At 36.9% G+C, this 20,740-nt stretch overlaps 1 protein-coding gene across 4 annotated transcripts in view; it reads right to left on the minus strand.

Annotated features, from left to right (window-relative positions):
- The window catches only part of ERCC6L2 (ERCC excision repair 6 like 2), a 149,610-nt gene extending 129,534 nt beyond the window's left edge, over positions 1-20,076 (minus strand). For 2 of the 4 annotated variants that reach the window (XM_043976904.1, XM_043976901.1), the window contains exons 1-3: positions 19,642-19,777; positions 15,559-15,983; positions 1,187-1,309 (exon numbers count right to left, since the gene is read on the minus strand). In XM_043976904.1, the coding sequence (XP_043832839.1) occupies positions 1,187-1,309; positions 15,559-15,983; positions 19,642-19,693 (600 nt within the window). In that variant the 5' untranslated portion in view covers positions 19,694-19,777. Of the gene's footprint in view, positions 1-1,186; positions 1,310-15,558; positions 15,984-19,641; positions 19,889-20,009 lie in introns of those variants that run through there. The other 2 variants (XM_043976903.1, XM_043976902.1) reach the window with 2 other exon arrangements.
- Positions 20,077-20,740: the final 664 nt, after the last annotated feature.

Below are 20,740 nucleotides of genomic sequence, written 5' to 3' on the forward strand. Positions count from 1 at the left end.
ATTAATAGTAGCCCTTCTTCCACATGTCACCCATTCAAATATCTGAAGACAGTTATTATACCTTCCCCACAGAATCTCTTCTCCGGGATTTTAAACATCTCCTATTTCATCAGCCAATCCTTCTATGACATGATCTCAAGATCCTTCACCATTTTGGTTACCTCGCTGTGTGCCCTCCATGTCCTTAAATGCAGTACCCAAAACCTAAAGTGTTATAGACAGAACAACTTTGAGACTAGAATGGTAGTCCTTACAGCTTTTTCAATGTCCTCTGCATTAGAAGACGCTATTAAATATTTATTACACAGTTTATTGATCCAGTTTTAATATCATGAAATCATCTACATGAACAATATCTATAATCTAATGTCATATGAAAACAACTGATAGTTAAACAAATTGAAGTACATGAATTAATGGGATACCATAAGAAATAATGAATATGAAGAATTTTAGAAAATCTTAGCAGGATTTACATGAATCTATGCAGAGTGAAGAAAAACAATATACATAGTGACTACAATAATGTAAATAGAAAGAAAAAAATAGAGCTGAACACTGCAATTATCTTAACTAAGCTTAACCCAGGAGTAAAGAAGAGAAAAAGAACTTTCTCCCTTTCTTTGAAGACTAAGGATATGGAACATTGCATATAATATCAAATTTAACAGGTGAATTGGATGTTTTTGCTGAAATGCTTTTCATTCCTCTTTCTTTTTTTTTATTCTTTGTTATAAAAGATGAAAGGCTATAGAGGAGAGGGAACAGGAATATATTTGGAAATAAAGAATTTCAGAAATACTTTAATAAATAAAAATACAAAGAAAATATAACCAACTTTCTTCCTTTCATTCAAAAAATACACCTACACAATGCTGAAATGCTCAAATATTCTTTAATAGGTACATATTATTATCTATTCTGTGATAATATACACATAATAGTCAATACTAGTCTAGTACATGAATATTTTTAAAAATAACATCACACCTTAAAATGTGTTGTCTTTCTTGAAATTAAGTCATATTTTATAGTCCATAGATACCTAAAGTCTATAAAACAAATCTTTTGGTTCTTTCCTTAAAATACCATTTTCAAACTAATCCAACTGGTTGTAAATATTAAAACATATCGCCTATTTTACAAAGATAGTTATCAATGAGTTAAGGAGTTCTGCACACTTTACCTTCTTTGATGCACTAGTGGAAGGTTCCTTTTTCATATTCTTTAACAAAAACTCTGGCATATTATTTTCAATATCCTCTCGTGTACCCTTTTTATGCAGTACTGCAGCCAGAAATGAAATTACCTAGGGAAAGAATATTTGCAAACTTTATACAAAATGCATCAAACTGGACAAAACCAAATAATGAACTTGTACTCCTACAACTTTAACATACTTAATGAAATTTAAGACACAAGTAATATATTGGTTGTAGAGGAACAATAAACTCTTTTCCTCCTTGCCCATCAATTTTTAAAATAAAATGTTAGTTTAAAATTTACTATAAAATTCCCATTGATGTTATTCTAGGACCCATCTAATTTATTCACCTATTCAACTTTTGGAGGGATGGATTATTACAGATCAGTCCCCAATTTACAAATCAGGTTATGCTCCAAAAGGTTATTGTAAGATTGTTGCTTCTCACTTCAAAAACACTGGAGAGGGAGAAGGATGGGGGAACAGGGGGACAAGATTATTCTATGTGGTGGTTATCCAGACTATACCAGACCAGTAGTTCTTAAAGTGTAGTCTGGGGACCCCTGGGGAATCTCTGAGAAACTTTTAGGAAATATAGCCAGAGGGTCAAAACTATTTTCATAATAATTCTATGACATTTAATTCATAATATGGTAAATATCATTAATATAACCCACCTAAACAAAAGCTCTTTGGTTAAGTAATGTTCTCAATAATTTTTTTTTTTAATGCAAAGGTGACCAAGACCAAAAAGTACGGCTACACTATAGTATATACTATAAGACTATAATAACAATATCACTCTAACTACCATATGCAACAGATGCTTCTATGGGAAAATGAATTCCAATTTGTCATGCTAAGAGCACCTTGCTACCTACCTCTCCCTGTCCCAATTTCATCTCTCCAAATAGAATGAGGGGGCTGTCCTCATTTTCCCTACCTATTAATGCCTGACTCTGATGGTTATACCTACTTCCTAGGGAAGAAACTCAACAGGGCTAGATTTGGAGCAAGAAATCATGGAAACAGAATGATTCCCCAAATGTATCTCCCAAGAACATTACTCAGTTTTATCTACTTGCCTAACCTAGACCTACTTGCTTTCTTTCTCATGAATACAACCTGTTCAACCTGATCAATCCATCTTCTTATGATAGGATAAAACAGATGATGGTCTCAGACAGAGTCCTTGTCATATTTTTCTAAATCTTTTTTTTTTCTTTCCACTTTTAGGTCTGGACCTATGATTTCATATATGTGAGTAGCTTCCAACAAAGTAAAAGGCAATTGGTCTCTAATTTATAATCTTAGGAAGCTGCTTGAGGCACTCAGAGGTAAAGTTTTCCCCCCATACCCCAGTTTGTCATAGAAGAAGAACCCAGAGCTTCCTGTCTTTCATCTAACTGTTCTATACTACCCAGGGCTTTTTACTGCAAGTACATCATAACAATTTAGCAATAGTCATTTCTGAATCAAATGTCTATATGCAATCAGATCATCCACTGCTAAGGGCAAAGGTCCAAATGAATACTTAATTAAAAAGGAAAAGTGAGAAAAGGCTTCTGTGTGCAGGAGATCAAGATGAGGAAAGAATACTGTTTGCTATTACTAAACACAGCTCATTTAAACAAATTGCCAAAAATGGAACGAACATTGCTTGGAGAAGGTTAACCAATTACTATAATGAGGTAGCAGTAAGTGGTGAGAAGCCATTCCAGCAAGGAAATATTTGTTCTCCTTGACAAAATAAATGACGAACAAGGGCGACACTGGTTTAGAGTGCAAGCTCATTTGCAAAACACAATCGCAAAAGATTACATTCAGCTACATTGCTACAGAAGAGAGTGGAGAAAAGGCAGTGGTTGGGCAAATGAATCTGCAGAGAGCTTAGCTTAAGACACAGCTAATTTAGACTATCCTGAAGAATGAAACTTAAAAGAAAACAAAGCCACAAAACGGAATAGATCTGCCAGTATTTGAAGATAATCTATTCATTCCCATCAGTTTCAATATTGGAAATGCCAATCAACACCCAATGTAATATGAGGAAATTTTGTCTGCTTCAGACAAAAAATGTTTTTAAAGCACTCAGGAATTAAATGTTAAAGATGTCAAAGAGGAGCATGTCAAAGAATAAAAATAAAAAAGCAGAACAGTCTTGTCCTTAGTCAGTCAACTATCCTTTATTAATGGCCATGTTACATGTACTGTGCCAGGCACTAAGGATACAAAGCTCACAATCTAAATGGAAAGACAACATGCAAACAACTATGTACAAACAAGATAGAGTAGAATAAACTGAAGGTAGTCTCAGAGGGAAGACATTAAAGTTAAAGAGAATGGGGAAAGGCTTCTTACAGAAGGGCTTGAAGGAAGTCTTGAGGTGGAAGTGAGTTCCAGAGGCATTGTTAGGATGTCCTCTGTAATTAAGAGCCAGTGTTACTACATAACTGAATATGTGGAGGGGAGTAAAGTGTAAGAAGGTAGAAAGAAAACAGGATATGAATGGCTTTAAAAGCCAAAAAAAAATTATTTTCTATTTGATCCTAGAGATAATCACTGGAGCCACTAGAGGTTTCTGAAGGGAGAGGGCATGGTATTTTCAGACCTGCATTTCAGGAAGATATCTGGAAGATAAGGGGAGAGATGGATTTGGTGTGGGGAGATTCTGAGCCAGAAAGATCACCTAGCAGCTAGTGCAATAGTACAGGAGGCAGTGTGGACTTGCACTAGACTAGTAGCAGTGTTAGAATATAGAAAGATGCATATACAAGAGATATTTCTAAAGTAGAAAGAACAGAACTTGAAAGCCGACTGGATATGGAGAGCTAGAGAGAAAGTCAAGGATGATACCTAGATTGCAAAGAGTCAACAATTACACCCAAATTGTCTACGTAATTGGAAGGATGGTGTTACCCTTGACAGTAATAAGGAAGTCAGGAATGAGAGAGGCTTTGGGGAAAAGATAGTGAGTTAGTTCTGGCCATGCTGAGTTTAAGAAGTCTATGGACATCCAATTCAAGGTATCTATTGAGAGAAGTTAGAGCTGGATAAGGATATCTGAGAGTCATCTGGTCAAAAAGAAACAAATCCCTGCAGGCCACATACTGATTTAGAAAACCACAAATTAACATTATCTATGCTTTACTATATTTTTATTTTGTTAGACATTTTCAAATTACATTTTTGGGGGTGGGGCAATGAGGATTAAGTGACTTACCCAGGGTCACACAGCTAGTAAGTGTCAAGTGTCTGAGTCAGGATTTGAACTCAGGTCTTCCTGAATCCAGGGCCAGTGCTTTATCTACTGCATCACTTAGCTGCCCCCTCGAATTACATTTTAATCTGATTTCAGCTTTACTCCAGATTTTTGCAGAGAGATTGATACCTCTAGCATAAATGAAAACATGAAAGCTGATGAAACCATCAAATGAAATAGTATACAGAGAGAAAAGGGCCCAGGATAGAGTTTTGGGGGACCTTCACACTCAGCAGGCATGAGGTAGATAAGGGTCCAGGAAAAAGGAAAGAAAAGGATCAAACAGGAAGAAAACTAGGAAAGTAATGTCATTAAAACCTAGAAACAAGAAATTATTAAGAAGAGTGATCACATATGTCAAAGGTTGCAGGGAGGTCAAGAGGGATAAGAAATGACAAACTATGACTAGATTTGGCAATTAAGAGATCACTGATAGCTTTAGAGTAAGCAGTTTCAATTGAATGTGAGGTCAGAAGCCAGATTTCAAAGAGACAATAAGAGAGTGAGAGGAAAGGAAGTGGAGGCATCTATTGCAGGACAGTCAGTCTCCTCTAGCGGTTTAGCCACAAGAGAGGAAATGGGATAATAACTAGTAAAGATGAATAGATTAAACGAGGGTTTTTTTTTAAAGGATGAAGAGACACTGGGCATGTTTGTAGACAATAGGGAAGTAGATAGGAGTCAGGGAAAAGACTGAGTATTAGTGAGAAAGTAAGGATCATAGCCGAGGCAATGTGCTGGAGGAGATGGTATGGCACAGGATCCCTTATGCATGTAGCGGGGTTTGACTTGGCAGGAAGGGCCATCTCTTCATGTGAAACAGGTAAAGCTGAGAAGATTGTGGCAAAAAGCACCTGAGTGATGTGGGTTGAGGAACTTCAGAGAAGAGGGATTTCTGCAAAATGTTCAGAAGACCATTTTTGTAAATGGTCTCAATTTTTTCAATGAAATATAAGTAAAGGTTCTTAGTTCCCCTTCAAGTGAGGGAGGGGAAGTTGTGGGAAGATTGAAATGGGACGAAAATATCAAATATCCCAGCTACTAAAGTAAAAGGGTAGTTAGATGGCTCATCTTCCTGAGTTCAAATCTGGCCTGAGGCATCTACTAGCTGTGTGACCCTGGGCAAATCACTTAACCCTGTTTGCCTTAGTTTCCTCCTCTGTAAAATGAGCTGGAGAAGGAAATGACAAAGAAATCTAGTATCTTTGACAAGAAAATCCCAAATGGGGTCACAAAGTGTCAGACAAGACTTAAAATAAGTGAACAACAATGAAGCAAGAACTCACTCTTCAACAAAAATTAAAAAAAAAATTAGAAAGCAGTATGGCAGAAATTTGGTATATAAAAACAGCTTAACTGTATACCAAAATGAGTTGTAAATAGATATATGACCTAGGAAGGAAGGAAATAAGCATTTATTAAGCACCTACTATGTGTCAGGAACTATGCTGAGTACTTTACAAATATTATCTTATTTGATCTTCCCAACAATCCTAGAAGATAAATCCTATTTTTAGCCTTAATTCATCATTGAAGAATCTTAGTCAAAGAAAAGTTAAATGACTTGCCCTGGGTGAGACATCTAATAAGTGTCTAAAGCAGGATTTGAATTCAGGTTTTCCTGAGTCCAGACCCACTGCTCTATCCACTGTGCCACCTAGATTAAACACCATATAGAAGCTGAAAAAAAGAGAAGAAATATTACCTATCAAATCTATTAATAAGAGGGGAGTTCAAAACCAAACAAAAGAGAGAGAGGATCGCAAAAGGTAGAAAACAGTTTTGATTACCTAAAATTTTTAAGGTTTTGCATAAAAAAACCCAATGCAGCTGAAATTTGAAGGGAAGCAGGTAACTGGGGGAAAAAAATCTTTGTAATAAGTTTCTTTGATAAAAGTCTTATTTCCAAGTTGTGTAGGGAACTGATTTGAATTCATAGGAATAAGAGCTGATCTTCAAATAATAGTCAAAAGATATGAACAGGCAGTTTTCTGAGGAATAAATCCAAGCTATCAATCACCAAATGAAAAAATGCTCCAAATCACTGTTAGAGAAATACAAATTAAAGATACTCTGAGCTTACACCCATAATATTAGGTGTGGCAAAGTTGACAACAAAGGAAAACAACAAATGTTGGAGGGGCTGTGGAAATATAGGTACATTAATGCATTGTTGGTGGAGGTGTGAACTAGTCTAGCGACTTTGGAAAGCAATTTTAAACTATGTCTAAAAAGTTACTAAATTGTATGTAGCTTTCGACTCAGTAATAACACTACTAGGTCTATTCCTCAAAGAAGTAAAAAATCAAACAAACAAAAAAAAAGAAGTAAACAATCCATATGTTCAAAAATATTTATAGAAGCTCTTTTTGTGACAAAGAAAAGAAACTAACAAAGTGTCCATCAGTTAGGAAATGGCTGAACAAATTACGGCATATACTTGTAACAGAATAGTGCTATAAGAAATGACAGAAAGGATGGCATTAGAGAACCTTGGGTACTTACATGAACTGACACAAAGTAAAGTAAGCAGAACTTGGAGATAAACTTATATAGTAACACCACTGTAAATAAACAGTGATAAAAAAAAGTATGGAAAATGTTAGAACTTTGATGAATGTCAGTCTTCTTAACACCTTACTTACCCAACATGTACTCTTAGATTCAGTTACGTTGGCTGCCTGGCTGCTGGCTCTGGGCATATTTTCTGGCTTTCTCCCATTATTAGAACACTCCAGCTACTGACCTCACTGGCTTCTGTTAAGTTCCAACTAAAATCCCACCTTCAACAGAAAGCCTTCCTCAATTGCTCTTAATTCTAACGTCTTTCTCTATCTGTCTGTCTGTCTCTATCTCTCTCTTCCTATTTATCTTGTATATAGCTTGCTTGTATATATTTGTTTGCATGTTATCTCCCCCCATTAGATTGCAAGCTCCTTGAAAGCAAAGGCTTTCTTTTGACTTTTTTTGTATCCTCAGTGCTTAGTATATAGTAGGCATTTAATAAATGTTGACAGACTAATTGATTGAATGCAGTAGTCAACAACAGTCCTAGAGGATTGATGATGAAAAGTGCTATCCACTTTCAGACAAAGAGGTGATGAGTTCAAGGTGCAAATGAAGACATTTTTTTAAAAGGCTGTTACATAAATTTATTTTTGCTTCTTTATGCATATTTATACAATTTTTTCATTCCCTTTTAAATGTGTGTATGTGGGTGAAGAGTGAAGAAGAGGTAGATTTTTGATCACTGAAAAAAATGTAATGAAAATGGAAAAAAAAAAGGATCAGAAGACCATGTGAACAGGTGGGTAAAAGAACAGATGGAAGAAACAGTATAAAATTTCATTGAAGAAAATTACAATAATGAGAAAACATACTAAAAGAAGATGCAGCTAAAATAAGGCTAAGGAAAAAATTTATACCTCTAAATGCTTTCATCAACAAAAGAGAAACAACAAATTAATTAATGTGGCATGCAACTAAAAAAATTAGGAAAACATTAAAAAAATACAAAGTAGAAATTCCAAAAGTCAGATTAACAAAATAATAAAATGATTTGACAAAACTAGGACCTTTAAATTCAGAGTAGAGAAAATTACATGACAAAAAAAAATAATGATTTAGAGGAAATGGACAAATACTTACAAAATTAAAATAATCAGATTAACAAAAGACAAAATAGATAATTGTAATAATCCAGTATCAGAAAAAGAAATTGAACAAGTCATAAATAAACACCCAAAAGGAAGAGAGGAGGAAACTAACTCCAGGTCCAGATAGATTTATAATTAAATTGTATCAAACATTCAAAGAACAATTAATTCCAATATTACATAAACTATTTGCAAAAAGAGACAAAGAAGCAACTCTTCCAATCTCTTTTCTGATACAAATGTGGTCTTGAAAAGATTATACATTACCAAGTTGTATTTCTGCCAGGAATTCAGGGTTGGTTCAATATAAAGCAGACTATAAACATAATAATTCATATTAATAACATGAATAATAAAAGCCACATGAAGGAAGGAAGGAAAGAAAGAAGGGAGGGGAGAAAAGATTTTTAAAAGGCCTTTGACAAAAAACAACACCCATTTCTGTTAAAAGTACCAGTAAGAGTAGGAATAAATGGACTTCGTCTTAATATGGTAAATAATCTATCTAAAGCCAAGATAAAACATTATATGTAATGGAGAAAAGTTAAAGGCCTTTCAAATAAGATCAAGGGTAAAAACAAGGATGCTTGTCACCACCACAATTTAACAGTGCTAGAAATACATAAGAAAGAAAATAAAGGGAACAGGCAAAAAAGAAAAAAAAATCTATGGCATTTTGCAGATGTTATGATAGTCTGTCTAAAAACCCCTAAATAGTCAAATTATAAAGATAACACAATAAGCAAAGGGAATTCATTAGAAGAGACCTCAGAGATCATCTAGTTCAAGTCTCTCATTTTACAGATGAAGAAAAAGAAGCTCATAGACATGAAGTGAGTTGGATACACCCCACCACTTCCAAGTTTTGGGAAAATAGATTTTAAAGAGTTCAGAGAAAGGAAAGCTAGGATTCCATGACCATGCCAAACTGTACTTAATTTCTTTTACAAGAGAATTATAACACAGGTAAGTTATAGGAACGCTACACCTAGATTTTAGAACAGCATTTTAAAAAGCATCTCATGACATTTTCTGTGAACAGAATGGAGTTTGGTTAGACAACAGTACATTTAGGTAGATCAGAACTTACCAAATAGCCAGACCCAAACAGTAGGCATAAAACCTGGAAATTTTCTAGTTTAGTGCCCAAAGAATATATATTTCATCCTAAAACCAGAGTATTTCTTTCAAATCTGCAGCTGAAACCTCCTATATCTATTATCTCCCCCAGGCCTTAGCACAATGCTTTGCACGCACGTGTTAAGTACTTAATAAATGTTGTTTATTCATTCATCCTACTTGTTATCATTTTTCTCAATAGCCTATATAAACGTAGATGACATGCTTATCAAATCTGCAGATGATGCAAACCTGAAAGGGATACCTTACAGATTGGATGACAGCATCAAGATTCCAAAAGACATTGATAGGTTAGAATGGAATCTAATAGAATATAATTCTCCCAAATACTCAAAAGAATGATGATCTCTTCAATTTGGATGCTTCCTCAAACAATGCAGATGTATTATCTTTGAACCACAAAGCAAGACTTAAGGGAAACTTAAGGTAAATAAGTTTGGACAATTAGGAAAGGTTAAATGGTGATCAAGTAATTCCATCCTAATGGGAAAAAGAGAACTATTGCTCCTTCAGAATCCCACTGTTTTAAAGGATGAAAAAGGAAACAAAAAGAGTGGGGGGGGGAGCATATATAAGGGGAGGAATGAGGAAGAGGAAGAACTCAAGAATCTCTTGAATGGTATGAAACAATGTAACAAGTATGAAGGTGGGATGTTGGAAGCAGACACTTCATTAAGTTAGGGAAGGGGGAAAGAATAGTGTAGAAATACAATAAAATAAGGAATCCTAGAAGATGATTTGGTGAGAAGCAGCCCTTTACCCACCCCCACCAAATAGCCCAAGAACCTCAAAATGCAGAAAACTCAGCAATGAAAGAAAGAAGTCAAATAACCCACGACCAAGTATCCTTTGCCAAAACATTAAGGAAAGATCATTTCACTAGTCAATTTCTCCTAAAGCTCTTAACTCTAGACTCCTCTCATCTCTCACACTGCACATTGGCTCAGGGCATCACTGTGACCCTACCCTACCCCATGAGTGGAAACTTTAGGCAATGAATTCAAAATTAACTCAGTGTCTATCAGCTGTTCTTGTCCTCCTTTGCAGAAATGGAGGCCCCGTGACATTTCTCCACTCCCTCTCCCACCTGCTTCACATTCTCCTACAACCCATCTGCAGCCAAGATGGAGGACAGACCTAAGGGCAAAGATTTCTTGGAGCAAGTCTCTCATCAGTGTACTAGGGGATCTCTTCCCCAGCCCCTTAACAACTAGAACCAAGGGAATAGCCTACGAATTGAAAAAAGTAAGAGGCAGAGAGGATAGAGCCTAAAAGAGACAGACTGAAAAAAGCAAAGAATAAGTTTCTAACCATAATGGCAATTCAGTCTCCTAGGAGAGGTGCCCAAACTTCTCATTTTCACTCTCTGAGGAACAGACTTCTTCCAACCCTGGTGGTCTGAGAGAACAGAGGAAAGGAAGCCAAGCCCTGGGGGAGGGGCACAAACACAGAGTTTTCAGAAGGAAAAGGACTGGCACTAAGAAGCATATTTTCAGCAAGAACACCAAAGGAAAACTCAGGAAAGTGATTCATAAAGACAGACAAAAAAGTTTATTGAGGAGAAATTAACAAACATTTGCAGGAAAGCATAATTGAAAGGACAGATACTTCCCAACAAAGAAAAATTAATCAAAATCCCTAAAGATGAAGGTATCATAACAAAATCTAAAGTCCCTTGAAATGACAGGCATTTTTATATTGCTAACAAAAACCAAGAAGAAGCAGTGAGAGTAATCTGATCTATATCAGCTATCTGACTGACCCTGACACACATAAGACATACAAATATAACTACAAAATATTCATGACAGAAATAAAGTGAAGCACAAATGGTGTTCAAATGGGCCAGTACTCATAGTTAAACAATAGTTCTACACCAATCTATTATAGAAGGGATACTAGTTGGAATTGGACAAGATAATGACAGAATTTATTTGGAAGCACAAATAAGAATGAAAAGGAAAATTATGAATGAAAGTGCACAGCATTACTAAACTTCAAACAATACCATAAAGCAGTAGTCACTAAACTATTTTAGTACTGGTTAAAAAAGCAGAAAGGTGGATCAAAGGAACAAGGTTAGTAAATAAGAAAAAAAAAAAAAGGCAAGTGGAAATAATAGTCCAGTATTTGATACACTGAAGAACATAAATTACTGAGAATGGTCCCTTTTTAAAGAAAATCTATTGGGATAAATAGAAACCGAGTTTAACCAAAATCCTGATTAGACCAACATCTTACACAAAATGCCACAATAAATACAAAGTAGTTATATGACCTTAATATAAAAGGCCACATCATAAAAACATGAGAAGAGAATGGGATCAAGTACCTTTAACAACTATGGCTACAGAGAGAATTCTCAACCAAACCAGGAGAGGAAATAAAGTAGAAGATAAAACAGACAATTTTACATCCAATTTATGAATAAAATTCCAACATCTGAAATATATGGGGAGTATTATACAAAGATAGCACATAAAAGGGCATCCCCTGATAAATAAAAATGGTCAAAAACTATGAAGAGTTTTCAGAAGAAAATTTGAAAACTACAAGAACTATATGAAAACATGATCCAAATTACTAATAGTAAGAGAAATGTAAATTAAAACAGTTTTTTAGCTTTTACTTCATTCCATGCAAATCGGCAAAGATGAAAAAAAGAATAGTCAGTGAAAGGTCATGGGGAGACAGCTGATGCAGTGTTGAAAAAGCTGTAAAGGAGCCTACCTGTTCTGATTTCAGTATAGAATCCTGAAGGAAAAGGGACTAAAATTTCACTCTGAGACACAGAAATCTCACAACTAGATTCAAGGAAGTCAAAGACAGACAAAAGTCCAATATATACCAAAATATTCAGCACAACACTTTTTGAAGTAGCAAAAAGCTAGAAACAAATTGATTAGGGAAAGTTTTAAATAATTATGCCATATTATGAAAATTATTCCATATCATAATTATTGTGAAGAAACAGCAAATATGAGGAATTTAGAGGAATATGAGAAAATGTTTATGAACTGATGCAGTTTAAATAAGCAGAACCAGTGAGACAATACACACATTAATTACAATAATATAAATGACGGGGGTGGCTAGGTGGCTCAGTGGATAAAGCACCGGCCCTGGAGTCAGGAGTTCCTGAATTCAAATTCGGCCTCAGACACTTGACACTTACTAGCTGTGTGACCTTGGGCAAGTCACTTAACCCCCACTGCCCCGCAAAAAACCAAAAACAAAAACAAACAAACAAAAAAAACCAATAATATAAATGAAAAGATCATTAAAAGGAAAAAGAAATCCGAGAAAAGGAAAATTCAATGATACCCTAGAGAAGAAGAGGGGAAAGCGAGGGTATAAGTATTTTTACAGTACCTACTATGTGTAAGGTATAGTGTTTTTTTACACATGTGCTTTTTGCAAACACTATTTGATTTAATCTTCACAACAATCCTCCAAGGTAGATACTATCATTATTCCCATTTTACAGTTAAGGAAACTGAGGCAAAGAGACTGAGGCACTCCATCCAGTGTCATACAGCTAATGAATATCTGTAGCTGGATTTGAATGAAGGTCTTCCTGTTTCCAGGCCCCATACTCTATCCATGCTGGCAGCCAGTGGACAGAGCAGTGGCCCTGAAGTTGGGAGGATCTCAGTTCAAATCTCACCTCAGATACTTCCTAGCTGTGTGGCCCAGGGCAAATCACTTAACCCCAATTGCCTTAAAACATCCAGGGCCATCTCCAGTTGTCCTGATGCATATCCTGCCACCGGATCCAGATGGCTCTGGAGGAGAGAGTGAGATTGGTGATCCCACAACCCTCCCTCACTTAAATCCAATTCAGTGCAAGTCATGACATCCCCCTAATGTCATGGTCTTCTTCAGGAACAAAGAACAAACAAAAACACTAGCCACTGTGCCACCAGAAGAGATAATGAAATATATTCATCTTCACTCAAAGTATATGAATGGAGGGACTATAAGGACAAAATATGTCATATATGTGTCAGACAATATTTCTGTATCAAATGTTTTTAATTAATTATCTTTCTTAGTTATAAGGAAGTGTTTAATGGGGGTGGACGGAATGACCAATATAAAGACAAAAGACATCAATAAAACATTTTCCTTTGTTTAATTTTTTTAAGAAATAAAGCAAAACTAAAACAACTGGAAATACTCACTGCTTACAGATAAGCCATGTCAATATAATAAAAATGATGATTACTACCTAAATTAACATTCAGTACTATACAATCAAATTATCAAGGGAACACTATTTAGAAATAGCTGAAATAATAACAAATAGAAGGAAAAAAAATCTAGAATTCCTATGAAATTCTTGAGAAAAAGGTAAGAAATAGTATTATGAGAGTTATAACTATGTTATAAACCAAGTCATCAACTCTATTCAATAGAAGCTAGAAAACAAACAAAAAAAATAGATCAGTGGTACATTGTGAATAACCCATAAAGAGGGGGCTGAAAAGAGTATCCTAGTATTTTATAAAACTAAGAATATAAAGTACTGTGAGTTCCTTTTTGCCAAGAACTGATAAGAAAACCGAAAAGCAATTTGGTAGCTATTAGGTTAAGATCTTACAACATAAAATACAATAAACTCAGGGATGCTTGACCTAAGTTTTAAAAAGATCATACCATAAAAAAAATTATAAAAACAAGATCAGGTACCTTCAGTAGTATGGTTAGGGGGAGAATTCCTAAACCAAGAAAGAGAGAGAGGAGACCATTAATCACTGAGTCAACAAGCACTGATTAAAGTTATGTCACCATGCACTGTGTCCTGCTTTCAAGGAACTTAAGAGTCTATAGAGGGAGACAGATACAGAGAAATATATAAAAACAAAAACAGGGTAATGGGGGAGAGGAAGCTCTGGTAGATAAGAGAAATCAGGAAAAGTAATTGGGAAGTTTCAACTGAGTTTTAAAGGGAACTTAGGGATTCTTAGAGATGGGGGTGAGGTCAAATGCATCCCCTTTGTACAGAACAAGACTGTGAAAAGGCCCAGAGACAGGAGATGAAGAGATGTGCAAGAGGAACAGCAAGTAATCCAGTTTGTTTAGACCAAAGGATAGACATTTTTATTAAGGATGAAAACATAGGTTGAAGCCAGACTGAATGACTTTAAATGCCACATGAAGAGTTTGTTTTGAATAGTGAAGATATTAAAGAATAACTGGAATTAATTGAGCAGATAAGTACCAAGGTCAGATCTGTACTCTGGTAACATGGCTTTGATAATTGTGTGAAGAGGGATTAGACTTGCTCAGCTTGCCCCCCAGAACACCAAAGCAGAAACAATACGTGAAAGCTACAATGTAAATTTTGGTTCATTTTAAGGAAATACTTTCTAACAATTATTTGCGTGACCTTGAAAAAATGGCTTACTTCCCTGGGTCTCAATTTGCCATTTGTAAAATGAGGAGGTTAAACAGATGACCCCTTATGTCCCTTCTGGCTCTAAATCTATCATCCTATGAACTAGAATCATCCCAATATGGAATGGACTGCTTCAAGAGTTAGTAGAGGGGCAGCTAGGTGGCACAGTGGATAGAGCACCGGCCCTGGAGTCAGGAGGACCTGAGTTCAAATCCGACCTCAGACACTTAACACTTACTAGCTGTGTGACCCTGGGCAAGTCACTTAACCCCAATTGCCTCACTAAAAAAAAAAAAAAAGAGAGAGAGTTAGTAGATCTCCTTATTAGAAGATGCTAAGTAAGGGCTGAATGAGCACTTGTTAGCAAAGTTGTAGGGGGGATTCCTGATCAGGTGTCAGTGGATTACATGTCTTATGAGGTCCTTTCCATCTAAGATTCTGTTATTAACTGGAATTTTTAAACTCAGCCCTTCCTACTAAGTTGGAAATGCTAATATGAAACTGGAAAGAATGGTGAAAAGTTGGGAGGAAGAAGGGGAAAAGAAAACAAAAGAAAGATGAATAAGCCATAAACGAGATAAATATTCCTTCAGTAACTTATAAAGAAATGTAAGATACAAGAAGACTCAAATTCTAACCAAACTATTTAAGTGGGAAAATAATCTAACCTTAATTAAATACTTCAAAATTGAGTAAGAATTCTATCCCTCAGAGTAACACTATGGATATAAAATGCCTTTGTACTTTTCATTTATTTATTAATTCAACAAACATTTATCAAGAAACGTATATGAAAGTCATGATTCACTTCTGTGCCTATGCCACAGCGATACTATAGGTAATAAAACAGCACATTATACTGTTTTAATTATTATGTGAACAAAAGAATAAATACCTGTACTGTTTTTCCAAGTCCCATGTCATCACCAAGAATACATCCTCTTCCCAAGGAATAGTGTCCATATAGAAACCGAGCTCCTTCCCTTTGGTAGTCACGCAAGTATCTATTAATTGTATATGGTATACAGTCCCCATTTTCAGATAATTTGAAAGTAACAGCTGGTGATGGAAGCTTTCGGTCTGGGAAATAAGGCTTTTCCAAGTCAACATCATCAAACATAGAACCTCTGAAAGAACTTGCACCAGATGTTGCTTTATGTAAGTTTTTTAAAGGTACTTTCTTTTCCAATGATCCTGAAAATAACACAAGTGCAAATGCTTTTCCATTTTCATCTGTCATGATGGATTTCACTGTTGCTTCACAAAGCTTTTCACCGTCTGTGACAGGGACAAGGCATCTTTCTCCAGCGTGCCACATATCTAAAGAAAAAAAAAAGAAAACGAAAAGTGGTTTTCAAATTGTTATAATAAAACAGACATGCCTATTTCCATGTGGATACTCAGCAGCATCTCATTTATCTGGCACTGTGAAGGCATCTGTGTAGCACAGTGGAAAAAGTGATAGACTGAGAGTAAGAAGACCTGAGTTATATCCCAGTTCTATCACTAAACTCCAGGTCTTAGACTATTTATCTGTACCAAGAGGCATCAGATTAGATAGCTAAAGTGTATGATCCTACAAGCTAAATTTTAGTTCAATTCCTCAAACACCAGCTCCTTCAAGAGAAGACCATGGACAGAAAATGAACCAAAACAACAAAGCAGCTTAGAGGAATTTTGGTCACAGCCCTAAGATGCTGATTGATATAGAGGTACCCATAAAGACGTGTTAAATTTTCAATACCAGAGTGTTAAAAACACAGGTTAATACAGGTCCATCCCTGCCTCCCCAAAAGAGCAGAAACTTGTAGTCAGCCCCCAGGTAAATAAAAGAAAATTGTGTAAAGCCTCACTATAGGACAATATAACAAATAAGTGAATCTTCTGAAGGCCAGGAGTGATAAATGTATTAGAGGTAGTCTATCATGCAATTAGATATTAGACAGGTTATGTAGAAACCAAAGGATAAGAGACTAACAGATTTGAAATCTGGCTATTTGGCTGAGGATGGAAACAGTAAACAAGTAATCAATCTTGAAGGTCTTACTAAGACATGTCATGAAATAAAACCATTCACATTAGGTGAAAATTCCATATAAATGAAGCCATCTCTTTAAGTGCATATGCCTACACACACACATACACATACTTTTTTTTCTTGAAAAACTTTCAAAATACTCAAATACAAGTGGATTTGTGTTATCAAAGATATTGGTATTCCCTCCAGTAATGTAGATGCTATTTGACTCTTATCCACATTCTCCCTTTAAGTTCAAGACTTTATGACTACAGGTCCACCAAACATGGTAGAGGCTTCCTTGCTTTGTCCTACTATCAATAAATCACTCAGGCTGTCATTCCTCACACTTGCCATATACTCCTCTTTTTGTATCATACATCTCCCTAATGACATCTTTTACTCCAGTTCTTTTTCAAGATTCTTCACTTGCAGTCTGATTACACCTATGTGCCTCTCCATTGCAATCTGTTTGATAATAATTTTCAATTCTTTAGAGACAGTTGTACTTCATGTTTCACAGCCATATAAGTTAAAACCCTGTTTTGTTAAAACAGTACAAGTAGTTCTTGTGTGTGTGTGTGTGTGTGTGTGTGTGTGTGTGTGTGTGTGTGTGTTGGGTGACCAAGTAACCACAAGAAATTCCCCTTTTTCCTTACCCTTACTTCTTCCCTCTTCTATGGCACAAAAAGCCTTAGTCCTTCAAGTTGTCCCCAGCCAACCTTGGGATCCAGAAGCAAAAGAGGCCACCCTTTTGTTCTACTACTGCCACACTCTAGGGTGTCAGTGTCATCTTCAAACCCCTATTCTACCATCCCCTCTTTTCCTCCACTGAAGAACTTGCCATATCTGTACTGTCACCTTTCACTTTTACCACTGCTTTCTCAACTGCTAGCTTATTTTAAACACAACTGCCTTGCTACCTGTTAACCTAACCATGATTCCTGTTTTGCTGACAAGTGTCTTGTAACCAGGACTGGGAAACTGAAAACTATATCAGCAGCAAACAAGTCAGCTTGGCTTTTCAGCAAGAAAGTAGATGGAAACATTTAAGAAGATTTTCAATAATTAAGTTTAAAATAAAAGTTTTCTGGTTAGGCCTGAACTGACATGCTCTCAGCCAAAATGTTTACTATAAAAATCAAATAACAAACATTTATTAAATGCCTCTATGGGTTAGGCACTAAGAAAGAACACAGACAAAGGATGAAACAAACCTTGCTCTCAAGGAGCTTATATCGTAGTGGAAGAAAAAACGTGTGTGTGTGTACGTGCACACACACACACACACACACACACACACACACACATAATAAATACAAAAAATACAGAATAATACAAAATCAATACAAGGTAGTTAGGGAGGGCATTTGGGACCTGTGGGAATTGAAGAGAACACCAAGAGGAAGGCTGTAAAGAGAGAAGACATGAGGGCCCAGAATTGAAGCCCAGATGTACCCACAGTTAAGAAAGAGGTGGAAGACTGGGAAAGATCAGAGAACAGTGTCCCTAAAAGCTAGGAAAGAGAGTGTAAATCTTTGCTAGGGTGGTATTTGGCAATCTAAAGTGTTGTAGAGGTCATAAAGAGTAAAAACTGAAGAGCAATTTCAGTTGAATGATATGATTGGAAACTAAATTACAAGGGGTTGCTCCAGAATTATGAGGAGTCATGTTGCATGTGATTTATCTACCAAAAAACCCCTTCAAGTCCTACCAAATCACTTCCTTACTCAACAAACTTCATTGGCTTCCTATTGCCTCTAAGATTAAATATAAAATCCCTATTTAGCTTTTAAAGCTCTTCATAACCTTGCTCCTTCCTACCTTTTCAGTCGTCTCATGCTTTATTCCTTTCCTTATACTGTGACCCAGTGACGCAGGTCTCTTTCCATTCTCTAAAGAGCTGATTCCCCAAACGACTTATCTAACTCTCACCTCTTCCCTGTGCTGATTCACTGACTGACTGCTGGACATCTTTATTTGAATATCCCAAAGGCATCTGAAAGTCGACACGTCTAAAACTGAACTCATTATCTTTTCCAGTAAATTCATCACTCTTCCTGACATTCTAATCCAATAAGAATTATTAGGCACCTAGTATGTGCCAGACATAGCCAGTTGCCAGGAATACAAAGACAAAAATAGCTGTGCCCTCAAGAAACTTACTCTCTATAAAAGGGATCCAAAATAAAAACATACATATATGTGTGTGTGTGTGTACACACACATATATGTATATATGGTTTTATTGTTTATGTTGTTATATTATATATTTTAATCTATAATGTTTTATTTTATTTTATACACACACACACTGAATTAGGGAAAGGAGAGAACACTAACAACTGGGGTGATCAGGCCAGTCTTCCAGTAGAAAATGGCACATAAGTTAAATCAGGGGGTTCTAAACCATTTTTGTGTCATGGACTCCTTTGGTAATAGGTGAAGCCTACTGACCCCTTCTTAAAATTATGTCTTCAAATTCACTAAGAGAATATACGTAGTAATCCAAAGGACACAAATTATCAAAATATATTAAAAAAAAGTTCACATATCCCAGGTTAAAAATTTGTAGACTAGGGGGCAGCTAGGTGGTGAAGTGGATAGAGCAACGGCCCTGGATTCAGGAGGACCTGAGTTCAAATCCGACCTCAGACACTTAACACTTACTAGCTGTGTGACCCTGGGCAAGTCACTTAACCCCAATTGCCTTACCAAAAACAACAACAACAACAACAACAACAGCAACAAAAATTCCTAGACTAAAATTTGAAGGAATTTAGGTGTGGTCAGAGGCCAAGTTGAAGGCTAACATTCCAGGCAGGAGGCCTGGGCAAAAGCAGGGAAAGAGGAACTTTCCCCCCTCCCTCCCTGCGAAGGAAGAAACCCAAAGGAAAACAAAAAGAAAGATGATATAACGGAATAACAGGTCTATGAGTGCAATGAAGTGAGAACCTATACCTTCTACTGCTTTTTCCCCAGGGATCCATGACTGTGAAGCAAGAGGATCCATCTGCCGAGGGGGGCAGCGACCTGTCACAGGCGTTTAGGAGCCCGACGGGCCTGGTCCTACCTGGTGCTTAAGGTTACAGGCATTACGCAGGACGCTCAAGGTTCAGAAATCACCCGGGAAGATCGCCCAGCGAATGAGAGCGCACGTGCGGGGGCGGGGAGGGGCAAACGAGAGGTAGCACAAGCTTCCGGGAGGGCGGCGGGTCTCACAACCCACTCGGCTGCCATGCTGGAGCCCAACCCAGCTGGGATGAACGAGGGTGGGGAAGGGGGCGGGGATCTGCGTCCTCATCAGCCCTTCTTTCCACCCCACCCACCTCGCCTCCACCTAGCCTTTCCTTCCTTCCCCCTTCCAGGAGAATCTCGCGAGAGCGCGTGCGCTAGCGGTCGTCATCCTTTTCCGGGTTTCCCCTCGCCGATGGTACCGCGAGATATTTAAAGGCTCGCGGGACTTTTTCTCAGCTTCAGGGAACAGCTCCTATTGATGCCCGGGAGCTGGTGGCTCCAAAATGGGAAAGGGGACTTGGGGGTGGGGAAGAGTCCTGGTCCTGAGAGATGACGAAAAGTGGAAACCAAATCTGTGCCTAATGTTTGAAAAATGAATAAACGTTGAATTATGTAGCTTCAGTGGGGAGGAAGTGAAAGGCTCCGTGGCGGGTAATGTGGTGAAAGCCTCCGAGTCAGGAAGAGCCTGATTCAAATTTTGCCTCTAGCTCGGACACACATTGTGACCCCAAGGGAAGTCGCCTAACCTCTCTGTGCCCCTGGCAGCTTCGAGACTAAAGTTATTACAGTTTCGGAAGTCTTAGTTATCAAACGGGGGCCTATGGCAAAGCTCTTGCAATCTTGAAAGCTCCTTATGAATGATAGCTGATGTCTGCATAGTGGAGGGAGTTTACACAGGGACGAAATCACTGGTTCAGTCTGAAAACACAAAAGAAGACTGAAGAACTCGGAAAACATGCATGTATAAAGTGATGCAAAGCAAGAGAGCAAAGCCAGAAGAAAAATGTAACATGCATAATGTGAAATGGCCACACAGGAAAAC

This window comes from Dromiciops gliroides, chromosome 1, assembly GCF_019393635.1.
Source record: "Dromiciops gliroides isolate mDroGli1 chromosome 1, mDroGli1.pri, whole genome shotgun sequence".
NCBI classification, from domain to species: Eukaryota; Metazoa; Chordata; class Mammalia; order Microbiotheria; family Microbiotheriidae; genus Dromiciops; species Dromiciops gliroides.